This window comes from Sardina pilchardus, chromosome 15, assembly GCF_963854185.1.
Source record: "Sardina pilchardus chromosome 15, fSarPil1.1, whole genome shotgun sequence".
NCBI lineage: Eukaryota > Metazoa > Chordata > Actinopteri > Clupeiformes > Clupeidae > Sardina > Sardina pilchardus.
This window is the reverse complement of record NC_085008.1, coordinates 3809151-3833532: the sequence shown is the minus strand read 5'-3', so window position 1 is coordinate 3833532 and position 24382 is coordinate 3809151. Positions and strand designations below refer to the sequence as shown.

Here is a 24382-nt window from a genome sequence, read left to right as displayed (position 1 = left end):
TTCTTATCATGGGAAGGAATTCTATTGGTATATTGAGAACAGTACAATAGGGCCCATCCCTAATTTGTGGATACCGGAGGAGTTTTGATGAGTCCTGGAGTTGTGGAAGGAGGTATGGGGGTAAGGCTGTCTCCTCTTGCCGTTGAAAGACGGGGGAAGACCCTGAAGGTGTGCGGCGGGTGGTGGATGAGGCGACGGGCCGTTGGGCCCCTGGGGGCCCTCTGATCTGGTGCTAGTTAGTAGCTCTGTAGTGCAAGAGCATCAGACAACCAGCCAAAGCCCGCCCCCCTCCACCCCAAACAAAAACGATAAACAACTGCAATGGACCGAGCTGATGACAGCACAGCATGCCACAACCCCGTTAGCCCCTCCCCTCCCTCTCGGAGCGTGCTCTGCAGGGGGGGTACAAACAGACAGCCTTGGCTTTTGGAGGCTTGGTGCTTAACATTTTAATGATTCCTCTGTGTGGAAGATGATTAGTTACCTCCTATTGGTATCATTTCCATTTCTGTTGTAGTTTTTGTCACTGTTGAGGCTGTCTGATCTATTGCCTTGACCTGAAGTTGACCCCACTTTTTGCGTGCAATAGTCCAAGACTTCAGTGTAGATTCATGAATATAGAGCATATAGTCAATTCAAAAATGAAGGTATGGCAGAAATAGATGAATTATAATAACACAACTATGGTGTTAACATGTAGCACAGGGAAGAAAAGGAAAGTGATGTTTTTCTCAAGTAGCATCCTTCAATGCAGATTAGGATTTTGTGGGTGTCCAGGTTTGATCCCCCACCGTGCCTCATTCACCATCTGTGGTTAAGAGTCCCTCGGAATGACAGTCATGTACATAAAAAATGCACTATGATATCTATCATCGGACACTAATGAAGCCTGAGTCTGAATGAGTCTCATAAAGGCTACCACCCCCCACTCTTCAGCACCTCTGTTGCAAGCAGCTGAAATTATATTAAATAAGAAATCCTTCTATTGTTATAGGATATCCCAACTAGCCTGGGAACAAGTCATATGTTTTTGTTTTTTTTTATTTCTAACAATTATAAGTTTACTTAAAAATTTGCACTGTGAGGAGGTCTCATTGAAATCCCTGCAAGTGCAGAAAAAGACATTTAAAATATAGCTGTAATGCTTCCAACACAGCGGTGGGCATTATCAGGCTCTCTTAATAACCGTTTTATGTACCAAATTAAAGAATTCCTTCAGCATTCTGCTCTGTTGAGGGAAGGCAAGGAAAGTTGATTTATATAGCGCATGGGGGTAATGTAACCCATTTAATCCTTACGGTCACAATTGCTATCGAAAAATCAAATGTTGCTACTGTGCCATTAAACATGAAATTGTATGAATTTTCAAGATACATGATTCTGATCATTTTCATGTCTGAAAAAATTTGGGATTGCACTTTATGGCCTGTGCAGACTACACGATTTCAGCCCGATTTTGCCACGATTGAGTCGTGGCCGACGAATTTCCATTGTCGGGTCCGAATTTTAAACTCGGGAACGACGTTCGTAGGAGGATGCGTCTTGTAATCTGACATGTTCAACGGCCCGCGATTTATTGTCTGCGACATTCTAAGACGTTACGACCAAAAGTCTAGCATGTTTGATTTTTTGGGGAATCTCCTACGACTCCCGTGTTGACACTGATACTGTGACGACACACGACGAGAAGGCTACGATAAATGATCTTGTAATGTGGCCACTCTTGCGGCCACGACACTGCATGATTTTGTGGTTCTCTGATCGCCTAGTCTGACATGGTCAATCGTAAAAGATAATCGTGAAAGACAAAAAAGTCGTGTAGTCCGTACAGGCCATTACATGAACAAAAGCAAAGAATGATAGTCAATAAAAGCATAAAAGGGAAATTGTCTAAATAGAAAAAAAGGAAAGGAGGAGCAATGCTCATTCATTAAGTCACCTGATATAACCGCTTTGTGTGGTAATGTGATCATATACAGTACATATATGTGGACCACCTGTCTCCGTGCACAACTCTAACAGAGACTGGGTGACTCCTTTCAGGCGCCAGTAGTTAACAATGGCATTATTGCGTCAGGAAATCTTCTGTGCCTTGACATGTGAAAGTATATCAACCATGTTAAACAGCAGTTGGTCGTCCCCAAGAAAAAACTAGTCCATAAGCAAAGGTATATTTTGTAATTCATACATGTCATAAGTAATTACTATAATGTATTACATCCTACTAAAGGTTTCCTGGTGATTACAGCAGAGGTGGTTTTAAAAAGCAAGAGGCCATGAAACTCTAGAGGACTTCCTGAACAAGCAGAGCTTTAATTAAGAGATGTTTATTTCATGTATTATTTCATGTATTACCTGCCTGGACTTTGATCTTAAACTATTTAGGATAAAGTTTAGCGTTAGACAACATAGTTATGATCGATGTATCCCTTCATGATTTATCTCTTCCATGACAAGTCTGCTTTCCATTTCCTTTTTTTTTTTTTCTATTTCTGCCTTTGTCTGAAGAGGATCTGTTATTTAAAATGCCCCAGCATTAGTTATACATTTTCAGTAAATCAGCTGGGGAGTGTGTAAGCTCAGCACGTCTGTGCTCATCCCTGCTCTCACAGAGAAAGCTGCTAAGCTGCGACTGATCCCTGAGTTTCATGTTTGCCATCTACCACAGAGGAACAAATTCCAGAAACCTTTCGTGCTGCACATGTGAAAATACCCAGTGTCACGGATGTGCTTCTCGTCAACTCCCAACGCTAACATATGCCGCTGACAGATAAAGCCATTCACTGTAAAGTGTAATGGAAAAACATCGTAAATAGGTATAGACTAGAGGGGAAAATGAAAAGGAAAAAAAGACAGCAACAGCTTCCAGCTAGCCACTCGGCTTTAAAAATAACATCTTTTTTTTTTTTTTTTAAGTTTGTGGTGATTGGCAGTGCACTGTGGAATTTGTTGTCATGGTATCGCCTCTCTCTGAGCTGAGAAAGGAGACAGCCAGGGGCAAAGTGGAGATCCACAGCCCTGTAGGCTCCTATTAGCATGACTGGAGTTAGTGGGAAGCCCCTCGAGCTGATACAAATAACAGGGACCTTGCCCGGCGGTGCCAGTTGTCACATCCAATTGTGGTGAGGGGGTGCATTGTGATAATTTGGTGGTCAGTGACATGGGCTAACGAATAAGCCCTTCATTAGACCGCAAGAGCTGAGGGTTTTGTCCCATTTCATGCAGCCAAAAGTTCACAGCTCCTAAATATACTTCGCTGAGCAATGTCACGGAACAACAACGCTCGGCCCCTACGAGTGACTTCACAAATGGCTTTGTGGGTGTTACAGGCTTGGAACCTTGGTCTAGAACTTGGACTTGACGCCACACATTATGCTATGAAGCACTCTCTGAAAATGGAGATTCTAGGCAAGAGTGTGAGTGTACATAAAACATTTAAAGAGGCCTCTGCAGAAATATCGATTGTTTTGTGACTTGGGTTACGCGGGCTAAAACAAATCGCTTGAGCACATGTTGCTGAACGTGGATTTCTCAGTGCACCTCATGGAATTAGTTGTCACACCACACCAATGACCCTTGCAATATATGGCTTTCCCTCCTCTCAGTCTGTTCCAAGTAAACCCATGGGTGTTTAGGACACCCTCTCTGTCATTATGGTCACCTAAAACTCCCTCTTCTGGAACAGAAAATACAGACTGTTGTTTCCAGGCAAATACAGTCACATCACTGTCAGAACTATGGGCTCTGATACTTAATAATCGTAACTCTTGACCGTTGTGATCACAGGCCCCGTTGGTCATATTTTCCACAGCACATTGCAGTCTTAGGCGAACATTTTGTAACCTCTTCAAGCGGGGGAAAAAAAGAGGCAAAGACGACAGAAGTTAGACCAGGCTACAGTAGGCCTGTTATATTCCCAGCACATGCAAGACCCTGTTTATATTCACAGCAAATGAACTGTTTTGCATGTGCCTCTCCACATGTGGAGTCTGCGTCGCTGCGGATCACCTTAAGCAACAGCGGAGGTGCTGCCTCATACTGCCAATGTTTTGTCAGCTCTTTGGTACACCCTTGCAGCAAGACGAGGTCCTCAGATTAGATTTGGTGTTGGAAGACCAAGCTTTCTTGAAGTGTTTCAAATGATTATCAGTCTGAAATGCTGACGTTCAATCAATACCTGAGGGCATCTTGTGACTTGCATACAGAGCAAAATGCCATATGAAATTTACTAGGCTTCACCATATTGAAATATAGAGACCTTTCATTGAAAAGGAAACTGGTAGAAAAAAAAAGACTCAGGACAAGACAGGTTTGAGATTCTCGTTTTCGTCTCCTATCATTTAAGATGAGCCTTTGTCTCAGACAAAAGGCTCGGAGTTCGGTCTAGTTTCAGGACGCACAATAAAAGCATTTGCATCTTTCTTAAGAGCAGGCCGCTCTGTAGTCATGAGCTTTGTCTACATCAAACAGCAGTGGGGCTGAGGGGCTGGTATCCAGTCCAGATTAATTAGCGCTAACCGGCCTTCGTAGAGTTTTTTTCTGCTGTTAACCACCTGCTGAATTGACAGCGCTCGAGCGAAAGCCCTTGACAGGAGACAGGTTGCTGGGGCTGGGCAATTCAGGGAGGGCAGTGGATGAAAGAAATTAGGTTTAAAAAAAAAAAAAAAAAAAAAGAACACAGAGCTTGTTATGCCGGTCCTCGTGCGAGGCAGGACAATGGGGCTGTAAGGTGGCCAGGGCCTTTAGCGGTCTGCCAGCTCCTCTGGAGTGGGCCAGAGGCGGAGAAAGCGTGACACCTGCATGCACTTCAGCACCGCAGCTCAATGGTAGCGGTTTGTGTGGGATGCTGGAGGCAGGGGGCAGAAGAGGAGGAGGTGGAGGAGGAGAGCAGGAGGAGCAGAAAGGACAAACCCACCTTCCACCGGGGGAAAAAAAATCCTGACTGAGATTGAAAAGAGATACTGCCATAATGGCACGGTACTTCAGCAGGTACTTCCTCAGCTGAAGTCCTGAAAAGGGTATGTACTGTAGCAGACAGTCAATGTGGAGGCTGACAACATGGCATTTAATGATGCACCAAGACTCCCCACACCTGGGAAGGCTGTCTGTGCCTGTCCTCGGCTTATTCAGCGTGTATGGTATATTGAACTCTTCCACTTAATTTAACATTTATCCATTAAACCTTTTTGTGTGCCCTGGAATCTTCCATCCATATTGCTATTGCTAGGACTAGTCTGGAGATGTAGCCACAACTATACCTGTGTAAGTAGGGGAAAATAGCCAGGATAGCCTGTGAAAAGGAGCTGATTCCTACCGGAGTATCTTGACATGTATTTTAGATCAGTCTGATATTTTTAGATAAAACACCCTCTAATGTGGACTTGGACTTAGAGAGGAATCGTCTTTGATTTGGATGATGAGGGCTAATCTTAAAGGTGGTGAAAGCAGAGGCTAAGCGAGAGTTTTAGGGCCGAGAGGCAGAGATGATTCTCTGTGCAGAAGAGGGCTACTTTATGGTGGCGTAAGAGTGCTGCATTATGGTGGGAGATGAGGGGTGAGAGGGTTGGGACATTAATCAAGCTGGGCCCTCACATGCTGCGGATGCTTTTGCTGTGCTATTTACTTCTGCTGGGAAATAATCATTACCCTATAAAACCTGGAAGTGAAAAATGTAAAAGAGGCCTATAAATAGTCCCTGGGAAGAAAATATGGATCGTTGGCTCCAGCGTTCCCAAAGGGACCTCAACGATTATTTTTTTCTTCCCCACCCTTAATAAATGAGGAGAATTTTAAAATAAAGAGTGCCGCCTTTTGTTGGCAAGCCTCTTGCGTTTTTTTTACATAGGTTTTCTTGCTTGCGTACTGTAGGTGTAATTTATTTTTTTTATTGTTTATTAAGCGCACTTGTGAGTGATAGTCAATAACACTATGGTTTCTTTAGAATCTTATCTAAAGATGAACTCCTTAAGCAAAGGGAGTTTAGTTTGCCCTTGGATTTAGTTGTTGGCTAAGATATGGTTTAATGCAGGCTAATGACACGAATGAGTGTATTGCTCCCTTCTTTTCCCCCTGCTGTACTGTGATCAGTTGTTTGTTCACATCTCTGGGGTCACAAGGTATGTTGTCTTAACAAATATCTACTTATGTGCCATTAAGTGCACAGAATGCAGCTTCCTCCCAAATTATGTCATCGGTTATGTCATAGGTTTGTTTGTTCACTTTATTTTACCTACTATGCCCATTATATTAACAAAGGTGGAGTAGAAGAAATAATTAACTAACTGACATTAGTTATTTCAAAGCATTCACAAAGAAATGGTCTAAACTAGGGCTCCTGACTGATATGGAAACGCAGCGATTCCCCAGCCAGATATCTGGTTGATCTTAGATCCCCAGCTTAGAAGACAGAGACCCATAGTTGCTGAGAGGTGTAATTGGTCTTTTTTTATAATGGTGCACACTCAGCAGCTAATGATATCTGTTAGTGATTAAAATAAATTGGAGAATGTGCTCCTTTAATATCCGACCCTTCCATCATTAGACTCTCCCCACTCAAAGGGCTCAAATGACTGCAAGACGATCAGATGGTACGACCACCTTTCATGGAGAAGAAGACGGGGTGAAGAGAGAGGGAGCGTGAGGAAAGGGGAGAAAAAAGAACACAAACTCAAAGGTTTTCACCATTTCTTATAATCATGGACACCACTTCCACTGTTTCCTAAGGCTCAAAGAGCACTTTGATTTTTCCCGGGTTTTCATCCAACCCAGAGATTGTCATATTTCCCCTTCATACTGTTTCTCTCTCTCTCCCTCTCTTGCACTCTCTGTTGCTCTGTCTCCCTCTGCCACGGATCGTTTGAGAAGTTTAAACAGCGAAGCCTCGTCACTCCATCCTTATATGCATTGTCCTGCCGAGATGCCACTACTCTGTGAAGTGTGTAGCGCCGGATCAGACACCGTTTTTAGCAGCAGGGTCCAGTTAACAGTCACCCTTTCACGAGGATTATCCTCACCCTTCTTGATCCTTGGTTCCCCCACCCCCTCCTCCTCCTCCTCCATTCCTTTCCTCCCCTTCTCTCTCATTCCCTCTCTTTCTCTTAAATGAATTATGCAGAAGAGGACAGGAAATGAGGATTAAAGATGAACTGCAGCCACTCACAATCATACACCATCTCTCTGTAAAATAGCACATTATGCTAACGAGGCTTGCTCCAGGTGAGGTTTTTTTGGAAGTGGGGCAAGCCATGAACTGGAGGGAGGTGAAGACCCCCTCAGGCTCCATTGGGGTTGGCTCCCTGTGCGGGGGAGATGTGGAAGAGGGGTGGGTGGTGATGATAGTGGGGGTTGGTTGGAGATGAGAGGGCGAGTGGGGCGGCTTGCTAACTGTGCTTTGATGGTATTACACCAAGCGGCCTCTGCAGGCAAGGAAAGGCCAGGGAGAGTCTAATGGCTCCGAGTTTGTCTGGTGGCTGGATCTTTCTCATGGACCTCTGGTCCCTTGCTGATCCCTGTTTGAAAGGGAATGATGAGCTCCCCCTTCTCATGCATGAGGAATGGAAGTAAATGGGGGGGGGGGTGTGCACAACCACAAAAATACAACTTCACACAGTGGAGTAGAGATGCTTTTGTGGCCCCCCAAGACATTTTTAACTATCTTTGAATTAACGTAATAAGTACCTTATTATATTAATTTGTATTATTTTGTACAAATGCAGTCTTACATTATGTATGTATGGTGGTTGCGTGAATGCTACAACTATAAGCACAAGCAATCTTGAGTCCATCCTCATAGGCCTATTTGATTTTTAAGATATTGGACCTTGGACACCTTATCTCAAATGCACTGACAAAGTATGGCTTGTCAGCAATGAATGAAAATGACATATTCCGCCTGGTAAAACTGACTTGATGTGCTTCATGTCCTTCCCATAATAGGACTTAATCATGTAGAGACCTGTTTTATTTGAAGGTGAACATTGCTTAGCTACGCAAGCCCCCATAAACAATTGTGTGCAGTTGATGCATACATTGTTTCAATGTATTTCAGTTGTGAACATTACAAGCCCAGTTGTAGTAGCCTATATTAACTGAAGCCAATGGCACACTGCAAGGTAATGGTCTACTACCTGCACAACTTGAACAACCTGAATGGCTTTATATAACCATAACCATTCCACCAATTTTGCATGACGTGTTATGATATAATGCCCTTATTGTCTCCTTTTATGACTCTCAGGACGAGAATAGGCTATTAGTGTTAGTGCAAGATGGGAAGACTAAAATGAGAATTGTGTTTGCCTTAAACTCTGTTTAACTCTGGGTCCTGTCTAACTTCATCAATTTGTGATTGATAGCTTGGCAGTGCAGGTGAGTCAGTAGTAAGGTGTGTAAGGCTATGATGCTTGTGTGTTGATTTGTTTTCGATTTCTCTGTGTGAGAGGGCAGCTCTCCGTAACACCCTTTCTTGTGTCTTTGTTTGCCAGTCAGGGCCTTGATGTATTCTGGCACCCTTAATTGATTGCGTTAACGAAAGTGTTGGTTGGATGTGGAGAGGCAGAGGGGAGAGAAGAGCCACACTTGTAAATTTCCAGTCGCCCTCTGGTTATTGTGACACAGAGAATAGGTCAGACAAGATTTGTGTGTGTGTGTGTGTGTGTGCGTGCGTGTGTGCGTGCCTGCCTGCCTGAGTGTTCATGTCTGTGTGTGTGTGGCGAGGAGCATGGTGAAGCTAGCAATGCCGAACCTGATGCAAAACAAACCAAAGCTAGGTGCAAAAAGCTGCCAGGGAGGCCAATTCTTCCCACGATGCTCCAGTCAAATGACAAGACAGGGCAGTGGACGGCGCTCGCCCACACACTGCAGAGCCCTGTGCTGCTCTCCCTCCGTCAGCACTCAGCTGTAATCCCAATCTTCTCACCAAGGAACTGCCTGCCCATCATGTGCAGTACTAGCTAGTGCCCAGACTGGTCCTTAGCACGGGAGGGAGTGGAATGGAGAGAGCAGACCGCCTGGACTGCGCTATATCCTCATGGTGCAATAAACTCCTGGTGCCATGGAAAAATAAAGATTTTAAGCGGGCTGGAGTGCTGTCTGTGGTGTAATAGGCCCTTTAAATGTGCAGAATGGCGACTGAATTATCCATCGCTGTGCCTTTTTGTTTTCATCACGCTGGGAACCTACGGGGAGCGATTTTCTGCTAGAATGGCTCCTCAACAGGAATACCTTTGAGATCGCATGACTTGACGCATTGCCATCTGAATCCTTTGCTTCAAGGCCTGTGAGAAAATTCATGGTGTTTTATTCCGTTTAAGTCTGTGCTTTTAGATGCATTTGTCATTTAGAGAATATGCTATGAGACTATTCTTTGTGTATTGCAGTATTCGGTTTACTGGCCAGTAAATCTTTTCCTATTTAGGCTTCTGTATCTTGTAAGTGTGCAAGTGGAAGTGGAGGCAAGCAGTTTGCAGTAGTCCTGTAAATTTGATCAGTTAAAGAAAAAAACAAAAAGGAAACCAGCAGCAAAAAAATCACCTAAAAAAGAACTTCACCAAAGGCCAGAAAAGGCAGGTAGACGACAATAGCAACAACAAGTCCAAACTGCATCCACTGCCACTTAAAAGCTGGACAGTGTCGTATTTTCCTTTAATTAACATGATTAACCTTTGTTAACTCAGACTTTTTTCTCCACTCCGGAGACGTTGCTGTCTCACCATCCAACAGCAGCTCTTTCTAGAGCTTTTAATTGGCTCCAGGGCAGGAGGGGGGGGGTTGTGTATGTGTGTGTGTGTGTGTGTGTGTGTGTGTGGTGGGGTGGGTGGGGTGGGGTACCATTGTCCTGAAGATACATTGCAAGACAGACGGTGTCTCAGTCAGCAAGCCCCCCCTTTTACGCTCTCTCTCTCTTTTTCAAACGAAATGAGTTGGTGGTGGTGAGGGGGGGGTTGCCGACTCCCCACCCCCTCACCCCCCAGCCCTCTACTCCCTCCCCTCAGATCGGCGGGACAGTGGCGAGGCGAGGTGAGGCGTTGCCGTGTGACAGACGAACGCTGCTCATGACAGAGTCATTAAAATTCTGACGGCTCCGCCGCATTTGCTCAGGCCGAGGCCCCCTCCGCGATGCACACACACACACACACACACACACACACACACACACACACACACACACACACACGTGCGCGCACACCTCCCCTCTCCTGGATGCGAGGAAACACAAGGCGTATTTTGTATTTGCGTTTCTGTCACCGGCGTCAGCTAATTTATTCCCTCTGTCTGTTTGTGTCGCTGGAAACACTCACACCCTCCCCTCCCCCACACCCGCGTGCCTCGTCGCTCGGCTCCGCGCCTCTCGCCTTCTCGTGTGCATTACAGTGCCAGTGCTATAGGCCTCTATATCCCAGCCAACGCTGGGCGATAACTCCGTTCATTACGAAGCTCGGCTCCACTTGATTGTGTACTGCTACATTTTTATACGCGTATTTGAAATGCTCATTGTCACTTCTGATGCGCTTTAACACATTTAATAGTTTTATTTCATCAAGGTAACTCGTAAAAAGGCGGCACGCTGCCTCAAAAAGCTGTGAAATCTGAAGCAGTAGCAGTCCAGTAGGGAGTTCTGTGTTTTGGCTGGGCTACGTTTGAGTCAGCGGGATTGACTGGCCTGTAGGTCACACGCAGCAGCAGTGGGTGGACTCAGTAGGCCATGATATTGCTGTGCGCTTGTGTTGCTAGGGATGGACAAAGACAGAGATGGTTGTTGCTATTATGTTGCAGTGCATTCATGTGTGTGTGTGTGTGTGTGTGTGTGTGTGTGTTTTGTCTGCAGGGGTGTAAGGGATTGAGCTCCTGTCAACATGAACGCAGAGCCACAAGGTCAACAGGAAGCAGTCCCTGCTTTTCAGCCAGAGGTAGGATCAGTCGGGCTCCTCCGCTGCTCACTTTCCCTCTCACTCTCTTTTCTCATTCGCTCTGTGTCCTCCTCCCTACACACACACACACACACACACACACACACACACACACACACACACATGCTCTGTCTGTCTTTGTTCACTTCCTTTCTTTGTATTAGGCTCTTGCACTCTCACAGGCACACACCCTCTCGCACTGCATAAAAAGTCCTAATTGGATGGCTTCCAGCTTTGCCGGGCTGAAGCCACTGGAAGTCTTCTCTCGTTTGAACCCCCCCACTACCACCAGCACCACCACCACCGCTCGCCCCCACCGCCCATATCCTCCACTCCTCCACCTATCCCAGCATGCAGCAGGGCCTGCTCTCCTCCTGTCGCCCCGGCCACATCCACACATCCACATCCACCCCGCTGCATCGCCTCCGTCAATCTAACCTGCTGCCTTCCCAGCAGTTGGCCATCCACACCCGCTATTTCTGTGTGTGTGTGTGTGTGTGTGTGTGTGTGTGTGTGTGTGTGTGTGTGTGAGTAAGAGTGTGTGTGTGTGTGTAAGTGTGTGTGTAGGGGGGGAGGGGGGGGGGGGGGGGTGAATGTGATAATTACATTCTCGCTCTTCAGCAGTCTTTCAGCTCTCGCCCTCCGTCAAAGCCGAACCTTTCCATCGCTACAAGAAACACACACACACACACACAGATACACACACACACACACACACACACAGAAATAGCGGGTGTAGATGGCCAACTGCTGCCAACTGGAAGGCAGCAGGTAAGATTGACTGAGGCGATCTAGCGGGGTGGATGTGTGGATGTGTCAGGGGCGACAGGATATTGTCCATGGGGACCGTAGTGGCACACACACACACACACACACACACACACACACACACACACACACACACACACACACACACACACACACACACACACACACACCATTATGCAGGCTTTTTTTGACAGCTCCACATGCACATGCCATGTGTGTGTCATGGTCATGGATGTTCACATTGGCCTAATTCTTATTAGTTGATTGTCTGAGGCTCTCGTTGTGACTCTGAGCTGAGGAAAACGGAGCAGAAGCTGAAGAAATTGGGTAGTGGAGTGCGAATGGAAAAAAAGAAAGGAGAGAAGGTCATGCTTGCAGATGCTGGAGGAAGGAGGAATAGGTGAAGAGGAGATGGCAGAGGAGAGGAAAAAACGAGGAGGAAGAGAGAGAGAGAGAGAGAGAGAGAGAGAGAGAGAGAGAGAGAGAGAGAGAGAGAGAGAGAGAGAGAGAGAGAGAGAGAGAGAGAGAGAGAGAGAGAGAGAGAGAGAGAGAGAGAGAGAGAGAGAGAGAGATGTGAAGAGGAGAAGGAGCAGAAGAGGAAGGCACCAATCAATAAAGAATGTAAATCAGGATGAGAAGGGGAAGGGAGATTAGAGGTCCAGCGATGAGGAGAGGAGGTCATATTGGATCTCGCCGAGACGCTCGGGCGGGTTTTTGGGGCCAGTCAGCTGGCATCGGGCTTGGGCTCCCTCAGCCGGGACGATGCCACGCCGCGCCGCGCCGCGCCAGCGAGAGGGAGGAGCGCGTGTGTGTGTGTGTGGATGCTGCTGCTGCTGCTGCTGCTGCTACGGCTGCCGAGATGCCGGCGTGTGCACACATCCGCATCGATCGCGCCTCAGAGAGCCTGACCTCCCGGTGCGCCTGTGTGCTCGGATTCGCCCCGCACATCCTCTCTCGCGCTCTCGCTCTCTCGCGCTCTTTCTCTCTCTCGCGCTCGCTCTCTTTCTCTTGCTCTCTCAGTCTCGCTCGCTCTCTCTCTCGCTCTCTTCTCTCTTGCTCTCTCAATCTCTCTCTCTCTCTCTCTCTCTCTCGCTCTCTCTCTCTCTCTTCCTCTACCCTCATCAGGATCTCAATACTTTATGCAACTCTGGGGAGGACCCTGTTCGTAGAATCTCAAGGATACCTCTCCAAGATCTCAATAACAATGAGGTGGAATCAAATTTTTGCAGCAGAAATGAACCTGATTCCTTACGCACTTCCCCAATTTACTTTCTCGGGCCTTGGTAGGGTGGGGTGTGTGTGTGTGTGGGGAGGGCGGGGGGGAGGGTTTCAATCACACAGAATTGACATTTCCGTGCACCAACCTTGTTCCAACAAGGCCTTCTCGAGTGAAACCCAGATTGAAAGCTGACTGGGAGGAAGACTTGTGCATTATGCACTGAGGACCGGCTAAGAAGAAGGTCCCCTACTAGTTCCAAGGACTTTTCAAAAAGACCCCACACCCCACCCTCTACCACCACCACAACCACCACTACTGCTCTCCTCCTCTCGCACAGGGACTCCCCCCCCCCCCCCCCCCCTTCCCTGGATCTGTGTCATTGCTGGGAAGAAGCCAAGGAGGCTGAATTGCTCAGGCAGCGGGGTGAATGTTGCTGCATCGTTGGCAGTATCATAGCATCAAGTCCCGGGAGGTGCAATGCATATGCATAAGCTATATATACTTGCCTTGAGTGGTTGGCACCACTTGCATATTTAATGGGTGTGTTTGGAGCATGAGAGAGAGGGATAGATGGTGAGAGAAATAGAGAGGTGGAGAGAGAGAGGGAGATAGAGAGATAGAGAGAGAGAGTGTTTGAAAATGCTTTTGGGGTGGGATATTTTTGGGGGCATGTTGTGGGCGCTGATTGTGACTGAAGGAACCCTTCCTGTGCGCTCCGTGTGAATGTGCGAAGCGCTGTTTGATTTGTTGTTTTTTTTTTTCATCGGCACGCAGCCGCGCAGAGATGCCGTCAAGGGCTGAGGGCATAAATATTGCAGGGCGGTGAGCTGACGAGAGGGAAGGTAACGAGAGAACTCCTGGCCTCTCGCTCTCTCTCTCTCCCCCCCTCTCCCTCTCCTTCGTGCTCTCTCTTTCCCTCTTTCTCTCCTTTGCCCTCTCTGTCCCATCTTTCTCTCTCTTTTTCCTGTTCCCTCTTTCCTCCCCCTTTCACCCCCGTTGTGTGAATGCACCTCCTCCTGCTCACTGTTGTCCTTTCCTTGGCAGCCAGTGGCAGTGTTGTGCTGTCATATCACACCTCCATCTCTATCTCTATCTCTCTCTCTCTCTCTCTCTCTTTCTCTCTCTCTCTCTCTCTCTTTCTCTCTCTCTCTCTCTCTCTCTTTCTCGATCTCCCTTCCCCCTCCCCCACCCCTCCTGCGTTCCTCTGTCTGTCCACTCGCCCGGCCTCTCTGCTGTCCTCTGTCCTCTGCTCTCTCTCTCTCTCTCTCTCTCTCTCTCTCTCTCTCTCTCTTCCCCCTATCCATCTGTCTGGCACTTGGCTGCTGTCAGTTGGCCAGTGGTGCCCTGTCTCTCTGTGTGTGTGTGTGCCCGTGTCATCAGTGGCATCAGCCCCTCGCCCTCACACCACTCCTCCACCCCCCAATGTTAACGCACGCCAACCAGCCCCCCCCTACACACACACACACACACACTCCCCCTTCCTCCTCCTCTCCCCTGGCCCTCTGCAACCCTGCCTCTCCCTTCTAGCCATTCCCAGCATCTTGTGTCTGGTGCCCTCCAAGGCTCCCGTTTTAGCCACGGATGTCCAGCGCCTTCAACTAAAGCAGTCAAAAAATAAAACAGTAAACAGTGCGCCTGTCTCCTCAGACTTAAGACTATGAGACTATGGTATGTCTGGATTCTGGTTTAGTTTGAAGTGGTCATGACTGCATGATTGAACATTCTTTTTAACTTGGTTATTTGTTATTGAAATATCTCACTATACATCACTAAACCTTTTTCCGTCATCAGAAAGATCAGTGTGAATGACCATAGACAAGTAGAGTAGACCTATAATTTATGCTGTATTGTGTGTTTAAGACCAAGAATCTTGTAAACAAATGCACTAGACGTGCTGTCTCTAGTTGGCAATTTGCAGTGTGCTACACATTACAGTGTATTTTATGAAACAGCAGAATAAAGGGCAAATCTAGTACATGTAAAAGTGATGCATAAAAGTTTGCTGTAATTTCCACTCCGTCACTACTGTTGCTGCTCTAGAGTCAAGCATTTGCACTTGACCACCCACACTCAGTTCCCAGCCATATACCACAGATGACCACAGAACAGAGACCCAGAGTGATGTGCTTTAGACCCCCATCTCTCTCTCTCTCTCTCTCTCTTTCGCTCTCTTGCTCTCTTCTCTCTCTCTCTCTCTCTGTCAGTCTCTTCCTGATTCAAACTGCATTTTGTACAAATGGCATGGCAAATGAATGACCATCCCCATTGACATAAACATGTTTTTTTTCTTTTCCGTATGTGTGTGTGTATATGGGTGTGCTTGCTTGGTTGTGGTCGTCTTTGGCTTGCTTACGTGTGTGTGTGTGTGTGTGTGTGTGTGTGTGTGTGACGGGCGGGCGAGGGCAGCGGATGCGACAGCCTGTCAGTCAGGCCGAGCCCCCGCTGCCCTTTGAAGGCGAGGCCAGAGGGCGGAAAGGTGCCGCAAATGGCCTGTGAAGTTTACATACACTGCCCACTGTTAAACAGATTACCCCTAATGAAGTGCATAATGCCCGAGCTCCCCGCGTCACTCCTAATGCCGGCTGGCAGATCGGCCCCTCGGCTGCCAAAAAAACCACCAAACCCCCCCCCCCCACACACAAACACACACACACACACACACACACACACACACACACACACACACACACACACACACACACACACACACACACACACACACACACACACACACACACACACACACACACACACACACCCATTCCCTCTTCACTCACCCTGCCCATCCCTGCTCCATGCACCACACTAACCCTCAGCCTTTCGCCCCCTCGCCCCGCTCCCTCCTCTTTGGCCTGGGAGGCCATGCGTGTGGCGTTTCAGAGAGGCTTGACCCCCCCCCCCCCCCCAACACACACACACACGGCGACGGCGTCGGACGGCAGGGGACAGAGCGGGGGGGACGGAGGGCGAGGGCGAGCTGACATGCAAATGTAGGTCATTGCATATGTAAATGTGTGATTAGCGAGCGCGCCGCCACAACGCATTAGCCCGAGCGGGCGCCCAGCAGGCAGTTGTCACGGCGCTGCAGCGACTCACGCTGACGCTTGGCAGGCCGCCGCGCCCAGAGTGAAAGCTACTCCCGCCGTCACGCCAAGCTGCAGCGCCAACAAACGTCACGCCGACTTGCTACTATTTCTGACCACCCAAACCGCAAAAACAAAAAAAACATCGCTGGGAAATACCTATAAATCCCTGCCAAGCTCAGCAGTTAAACAGACATTTTTTGTAAGGCAATACATGAAATCAATCAATTGATATTCATTAGGACAATTCCATTGACGTGTATTTGTAGGTATAATCAGAGAACAGCCTAACAAAGGGTACGTGGTTTGATTGATGTCGGGTTATTATCATATCTGATTGGATTGTTGTAAAACGTCACGTGTAGTGGAGCCAAGAGGGCCACTGTACTTTTTCCAAAGCATCCTCACCATGGAGAGATTATGGAACATGGTGTCACACTGGAGCCCACCTCCCCCCTACACACACATGCACAGACACACACACACAGATACACACACACACTTTCCTGTCGTGTTAATTGGACAGGGCAATCCTCATGGCTCACACTTTTTTCCCTACTTTTTTTTTTTTTAGAGCTGTCAGGTTTAACCAAGAAAAATAACAATGAAGTGCTTAAATTGGCAGACCCCTTGATCTCTCTCTCTCTCTCGCTCTCGCTCTCTCTCTCTCTCTCTCACTCTCACTCCCCCATCCTCTCTTTTTCTATCTTTCTCTCGCTCTCCTCTCTTTCTTTCAGTGCCTCTATATTTCTGCTGATTTTTGTCAGCTTAGAACAGTGCATATTGTATTTATATATGCATAGTCATCCAAGTTGATAGAAATATGGATGGAACAATTATTGACAATATATGCACGGTCATGTACAGATCATGTCACATCAGATCATGTCACATCTTGTAAAATGAGTCACAGGCCAGTTTGCGTGTAACTGCTGATTGCGTCCTTGCCATCACACTGTTTGTTTAAATGCACACATAGTTATTTTGCTCTGCAGCAATAGGCATCTCTCTCTATCTGTCTCTCTGCTCTCTCTCTCTCTCTCTCTCTCTCTCTCTCTCTCTCTCTCTCTCTCTCTCTCTCGCCCTCCTTTGCCCCTCTGCCCCCAGGTGGGTGAGTGCTACTCTGGCTTTGTTTAAAGCCTGAGACAGAACGGAAGTGAGTGTGGCCGGTGAGTCTAGCCCCCCGTCCCTCCCTTCCCCTCCCTGTCCCCCAGCATCTCCCCTGGCCATCTTGGGGAAGTCACTCGTGACACGATGTTGCGCCCTGATACCCTGTCACCTTTCGTTGCCATGTTGCTCGCGGGGTCCGAGACCCCGGCAACAACAAGGACAAGGGGGGAAAACAACAAAGAGCGCAAAGCGACGGAGGAAACCTCCTAAAGGTCAAATTATTATTATTAGCTTCTTATTTATTTCATTATGTGCTTCCCAGCCAACATCGCCCATGGGCTTATTTAGACCACAAGTGTCAGGCCACCACTTGACTCTTAGGAGGAGAAGCAAACTGCACATGCATCTCTTAGGGCAGGGATGCACTGTGGTTGGCACGGAACGCAGCACCGACAGCATCCCGGAGCCAAGAAGAAGAGTGATCTTTGTAAGGAAAATGTGCTTGGATTTGTAGCACTAAGACTGAAAGATTTTTGGTTCTTTAAATGAAGTGCTGTTGGTGTGTGTGTGTGTGTGTGTTTTTGTGTGTGTGTGTGTGTGTGTGTGTGTGTGTGTGTGTGTGTGTGTGTGTGTATGTGTGTGTAAAGTCGCAGTGAGTGTTTTTTGTTTCCTTCCCTCTTGTGTCTTCAAACTGCCAACAGGCTCATCTGGCGTCTTTACATGTGGCCACCTGGAGGCCCATCCGTGTGTTGAGGTGTGGAGTTTACAAATCGGGCCTGACGTGTGGGGAGTGGACTGGGGATTTTCTGTGGCTGTTGATTTATTGATTTCTCTGCTTTTTTTGTGCTTGCTCCCTTTCTCTCTCTCTCTCTCTCTTTCTTTCTTTCTTTCTTTCTTTCTTTCTTTCTCTCTCTCTCTCTCTCTGTCTCTCTCTCTCTACCGCTCCCTCCTCAGATGGCTTCAATGCCTATGGATGCGAGCATGAGCCAGATGGTGAACTTCCAGATCGTGAAGAAGATCGGCAGCGGGCAGTTCAGTGAGGTCTACCGGGCTCTCTACTTGGTCAACAACACGCCGGTGGCCCTGAAGAAAGTCCAGGTGAGATACACGAGAGAGGGAGGCAGAGAGAGTGAAGGAGAGAGAGAGAGGGATGGAGGGAGGTAGGAAAGAAGGAATAAACTAACAAACAAACTAGATGAAGGTAAAGTGCCCCAGCTGCACCTCTCCTCTATTCATCTCACCCAGCTGTTTTTAAGCCTTTTTTCTTGCAACACAACAGAACAGTGTGACAGAAAGCGCGATGTAAGTCACAGCCATCTTAACAAGTCCCCGGCGTCACAAGTTGTTAATAATAAATGATGTCTATTACACCCCCACCCCCCTGAGAGAATCTCAGAGTTCATTTCAAAGGGATCAACTCTAGTTTTTACCCCCTCCTCCCATCTTCTTAATAGTGGTAAGTGTGTTGTGTTTCATGTTGGAATTTAACAGTTTGCCTCATTTGGTGGTGTGTGTGTGAATGTATGTGCCATGCATGCACCAAAAGGATTTGGGGAACACACACCTTAGCAGGTGACGAGTCTGTGAAAAAGAGAAAGATGTATAGTGTCCTAATGATCCAAACAATGATATAGTAGCAACATACATTATATAAAGATTATTTGTGACATCAGGTTACTTTATGAGGACACACATACACATACACCAAAGTCCTTTAAGGCAGCTCTTGCCACTCTGTGTTCATCTTGGTAATGTCTCTGGGCAGTTATTTCAAACTAACAACATCATTTTTTTCTATTTTACTTGTTCACTGAGACAGCACCAACATTCTCTTTATAGGTAAATTGAAGGCAAAATGGTCTGGGGTAGATTGGGTTTAGACAACTGCGCTCTTGGCGTTGCAAACTGGCACTGTCTCTGGGCAGTTATTTCAAGCTAACAGCATCAGATTCAAATGAATGGGAGGCATACTGTACGTAACTCCAAATAGAGAGGTCATGTTGACATATAAATTAGATGAGTGAAATTGGTTAAAAAATACGTTTTTGCTATTTGACTTGTTCACTGAGCCAGCACCAACATTCTCTGCATAGTAAATTAAAGGCAAAATGGTCTGGGGCAGATTGGGTTTAGACAACTGTGGTCTTGGTGTTGCAAGTAGCCCTGTACATTTCTATGGAGGATTCTGTAAGTGCTGTATCTCCTCCCTTATAACGTCTCTGCGCGCACACACACACACACACACACACACACACACACACACACTGTCACACACACCACATCCCACCCTCCACACTTGTGGCACACACCCTCCAAGACCTTGTGTTTGTGAATAACTTCACAATTCACTTCAACACCTGATGTTTATGTGAATAATATGTCCTCACAGCTGATGTGGGTCCCCTGGAAGCATGACATTTTCCCAAACTGGCCTGAAAGGCAGGGGACTGTGTCCACTCCAGCCACAGACCCGCCCTCTCCCTCTCCCTCTCCCTCTCCCTCTCCCTCTCCCTCTCCCTCTCCCTCTGGCCTCATGTTGACGTGAGCGTGGAATATTCCGTGTGGAATCTCACGCCTCGGACACACACCTGCGCATGCACATATTCTCACCCTTTTACGCAAGTATGTGCTCACACAGGTCTCCTTAGTCCACACAGCCACACACACACACACACACACACACACACACACACACACACACACACACACACACACACACATACATACATACACACACACACAGCTTTTGAAGTATGTAAAGTAAAATTGCAGATGGAAGGAGTAGTTGTTGAGTCCATGAATCAGTCTGTATGGTCTCAGCACCCCCAGCTAACCATTCTCTGTCCCTCTCTTCACTGTTCACCTCTTGCCTCATTTTTGGTCATCTTTCCTTAGTTTTCTTCATTCCCCTTTTTTTTTTTACCATATATCCTTACAAGGATTCTCTCTCTCTCTTTCTCTCTCTCTCCTTCTCTCCTGCTCTCTTACCTGCCTTTCCTCATGCTTCATTACTACTAATGACGAGCTTTGACAGTGAGAGACTGTGGCGGGTAGAGAGGCCATGCCACTAATGAATGGCATGCAGCCAGCATTTTACTCGCCTTTCCCCAACAAATCTGCACCCCTAATAAGCATTCAGCTTGCAGGGTGTCCATATGATTTCATCATTACGAGCACTTGTGCAGTTTAGTCCACACTGTCTCTCCGAGAGTGCTAACTGAATGTCAACCGATGGCCTTGGAGTAAATATGAAAGACTTCAGAATATGAGCCGAACCATGTCTGCAAACTTTACATACATATATACACATAGATGTTGTCATACACACGCAGACTCTTAGATAGACGTGTCCACACACACACACGCGCGTGCACACACGCACACACACACACACACACACACACACACGCACACACACACACACACACACACACACAGACACTTAGATGGACGTGTCCACACACACACACACACACACACACAGACACACACAGACTTGCACACATGCACAGAGCTATTTTCGATGGTTGTGAAGGTGTTGATTTAGCCTGTGTGCTAATGCCTCACGACAGACAGGAAATGTGAGAGTCTGGTAGACGTGTTCAGCCTGCTGTGCCCGTCACCATTCCTTAGGTCACCTCACAATGACACCGAAACACACACACACACACACACACACACACACAGAGAGAGAGAGAGAGAGAAAGACAGACAGTGTGTGAGAGAGAAAGCTTCTAGGCAACCAAAAATATATAACTGTCTCTTTTATTCAGTGAATAAGGAAAACTTCTCGTGTGCGTGTAGTGGGGTGTTCTTTGTCTCCTGTGGGGCAAACAGAAACTGATCCTGAGGACTACCACACGTCACACATGCTATTTGGGGTGGTGCTGGTGGGGCTTGGATGTGATGGTGTGTAAAGTAAAGACACACACACACACACACACACACACACACACACACACAGTCATGCCTTCTCAGTGCATCCTGACCTACCTAATGCACCAGCAGATATCATTCTATGTGATGTTGTTGGTGTGTTTTTTCCCCCCTACTATTTCATTATTTTAGTTGTCTTCCTGCTTTTCTATGTTGGAAACGACCATAACACCCCCCCCCCCCCATCCCCTCTCCCACTCTCTCTCAATCACTCTCTCTCTCTCTTTTGATCTCTTGATAGATATTCGACTTGATGGATGCCAAAGCTCGGCAAGATTGCATCAAAGAAATAGATCTCCTTAAGGTAAGAAAGCAGAGGAGGGGTGCGGGTGGGGGGGGGAGAGCAGCGTCATGCGCCCGATTACGTTCTCCGAGCAGGCCTCTGCTGAGACCAGAGAGAGAGAGAGAGATGGAGGGAGAGAATGAGAGAAGGGCAAGAAAAGCAATTGATCCGTACCAGATGAACCAGAGTGTTTTTTTTTTTCTTTCTTTTTTTTTTTTTCTTGTGAGGCAAACGCACAGATCATGCAGCCTCTGCATGTCATTCCTCCAGGCTGAGATTGACTCTTTTTTTTTTTTTTTTGAATGCCAAAAACTATAGTTTTTATCTCTCGCTCAGTAATATTTAGAAGTGTGTGTGTGTGTGTGTGTGTGTGTGTGTGTGTGTGTGTGTGTGTGTGTGTGATTGTGGAGGGGGTTGGGAGTGGTGGGGGCAACAGTGCATCTCTTACGAAAAAATGTTTGCCGACTCCCTCATGAGTCTTTTTGATGATTTTTTCCCCCTCCGTCTCGTGTCTCCCTCTCCCTGCATCTCTGTGTTCTCTCTCTCTCTCTCTCTCTCTCTCTCTCTCTCTCTCTCTCTCTCTCTCTCTCTCTCTCTCTCTCTGTCTGTCTCATCTTCTCATCTCTATCCCCATGCTTTGTATTTAAATTAAGCGTTTTCGTTTATCAAACCGGCTCTTAAGCAGGCCGCGCTCCCCCCCCCCTCACAAGCGCTAACGAACAAGCTAATGACAGCCTCAATAAATCCTACCCGCTCACTGATCAGAGCTCTCTCTCTGTGTTTCTGTTGCTATCTTTGCCTTTTGCTTCATCAAATGTCTCCCTAGTCCTCACCCATACCCCCCCACACACACATACAGAGACGCACACACACACACACACACACACACGTATACACCCCCCCTGAGCGTCAGATTGTCATGTTAATTGCCTCGACCCAGATCGCTGTTCAAACCGCTGCAGCAGTGATCAGCCGTGCCCTCTTCCTGCCACTGCTATCTCTCTCTCTCTCTCTCTCTCTCTCTCTCTCTCTCTCTCTCTCTCTCTCTCTCTCTCTCTCTCTCTCTCTCTCTGATAGTCATTGAATGACTAATTGGATAGTTTTGGGTATGGGTCTGTGTGTCTGAATGTATGTGTGTGTGTGTGTGTGTGTGTGTGTGTTTGTGTGTGTCTGTCTGTATACGTATGAAATATTTTTCTTTCTCTCTTTCGTTCTTGCACACACACTCTCTCTCACTCACTCACATACACACTCACACACACACACACACACACACACACACACACACTCTCCATGTGAGGGGTCAGTGATTGGGCAGAGGAGGCCGTCACGCTCCTTAGCAACACTTGGCCAGGCAACTGCTCCTCTCCGTGGTGATGCACTCCTTTTCACCAGGGTCAGAGATAGTCACAAGCCCATCATTCTCTCTCTCTCTCACACCCTCTCTTTATCGCTCTCATTCTCTCTCTCTCACTCTCTCTTTATCTCTCATTCTCTCTCTCGCTCTTTTTTTCTCTTTCTCTCCCTCTATCTCACCCTCTCTCTTTCTCTCTCTCTCCTCTCTCTATCTCTCCACCCAGGCCCGGGGTGGGTAATCGGGAGAATCGGGAGATTTCCCGGTGGGCCACTTCGCTTTTGGGCCGGTCGAGAATTATTTTTATTATTTTTACATTTGTCACGTTAGTCCATCTTGTCTTAAAGTAGGCTACAGACGTTCCGCATTCTGATGGGGTCTAATGGGCTGTAGCCTACCATGCGAGGGAGTTCTCCCCTCCCAAAATAGAGTTGGTTGGGTCCATAGCACGTCTTTTCCAAAATATTTTTTCTCAGATAGGCTGCCGATAGCAGGGCCGGCCCTACCGCAACTATACACACCAGGGTCTCCGGCAAGTGTGAAATACATTTTTTAAGCTGTCTCATCAGCAGGCTATTTGCTACGATATTTACCTGCTATTAGTATGGAAGCTTAATATAATAATTTAGCCCAAAGTTGGATAACATGTTAGCCTGGCAAGCCAAACTATACAGAAATGTATAGTCTGGGGTCGGACCATTCACAGAGCTGAAGCCTGTGGGTGGGATGAACTGGTGTCTTTCAAACTACTCTAGTCTGCACGTAATAGGCCAGCAATTGTGAATGGTAGCCGGTCGGCAAAACGGCAAATACATCCTTCTTTAAAGGGAAACTATGCAGGATTGGCGATTTCATCGCCGGTTTCGCTTTCGCTTTTCGTTTTCGCTCGTTTTATGCTTGCATATTTCTCTACAGAGCTTCCCCTACAGCTTTAGCGTGTATATTTTACAAAACTCCTCAATTGGTCAGTCTGCCGTGCCTTTTCATGAGACTTCACATGACACTTCCTGGAGTAGATCATGGGTGCGTGCCCAAGGGCTCCTGAAAATGCAAGCGTGGTTCTACCGCTACAGACCATTAGGGTGGCCGAAAAAAACATTGTTCGACCGGTAATGGCTCATTTAATCATATATAACAGTATGGAATGAATTGATTAACTGAAATATGTTGCATAGTTTACCTTTAAAACGAATGAATTGAGTGCTTCTTTCTGCTCAACCTTCAAATAAAAAAGCCCAAAGCCGAACTCTTCCAAAGCCGATTCAAACGAGCACGCTCTGTAGCCTCATCCATCTTTCATTGTTCTCTATGGTTGTTGCAACACAGTCTCACACCCAACTCGTCGAACGAGGACGCATGGTCAAGCGCCCTGGCGTCAATATCTGAAGCCGAAGGTGAGCTAAGGCGGGCTCAAGGACTCCGTACACAGATAGAGCGTTCTGATTGGACAGGCTGACTTGGTGCCGAACGCAGGCTTGGCCTTAACGGGGCGACCCTAGACCATCCCGCTAGGCAAAAAAATATTTGTTGTCGCTAGGGTGCGTCTAGATTTCTAGGCTAATAACATGTAGAAATTTGCTGCAATTTCAAAACCGGATTACTCGGGATCAGCGTATTGTACAGAGGAATGCTTCATATCCTATGTGTTGACTAGAGTTTGTGAGATATAGGCTACCATCGAGAGTAAAGGCCCGTTCACACCAAGAACGATAACAATAACTA

The 24382-nt window shown here is 47.1% G+C and overlaps 1 protein-coding gene across 1 annotated transcript in view; it reads left to right on the top strand.

Moving 5' to 3' along the window:
- The window catches only part of nek7 (NIMA-related kinase 7), a 74211-nt gene that overhangs the window by 8944 nt on the left and 40885 nt on the right, over nt 1-24382 (top strand). Inside the window, exons 2-4 of the mRNA XM_062556039.1 lie at nt 10826-10907; nt 18042-18185; nt 21265-21327. Coding sequence (XP_062412023.1) covers nt 10854-10907; nt 18042-18185; nt 21265-21327 — 261 coding nt within the window. The 5' untranslated portion in view covers nt 10826-10853. The remainder of the gene's footprint in view (nt 1-10825; nt 10908-18041; nt 18186-21264; nt 21328-24382) is intronic.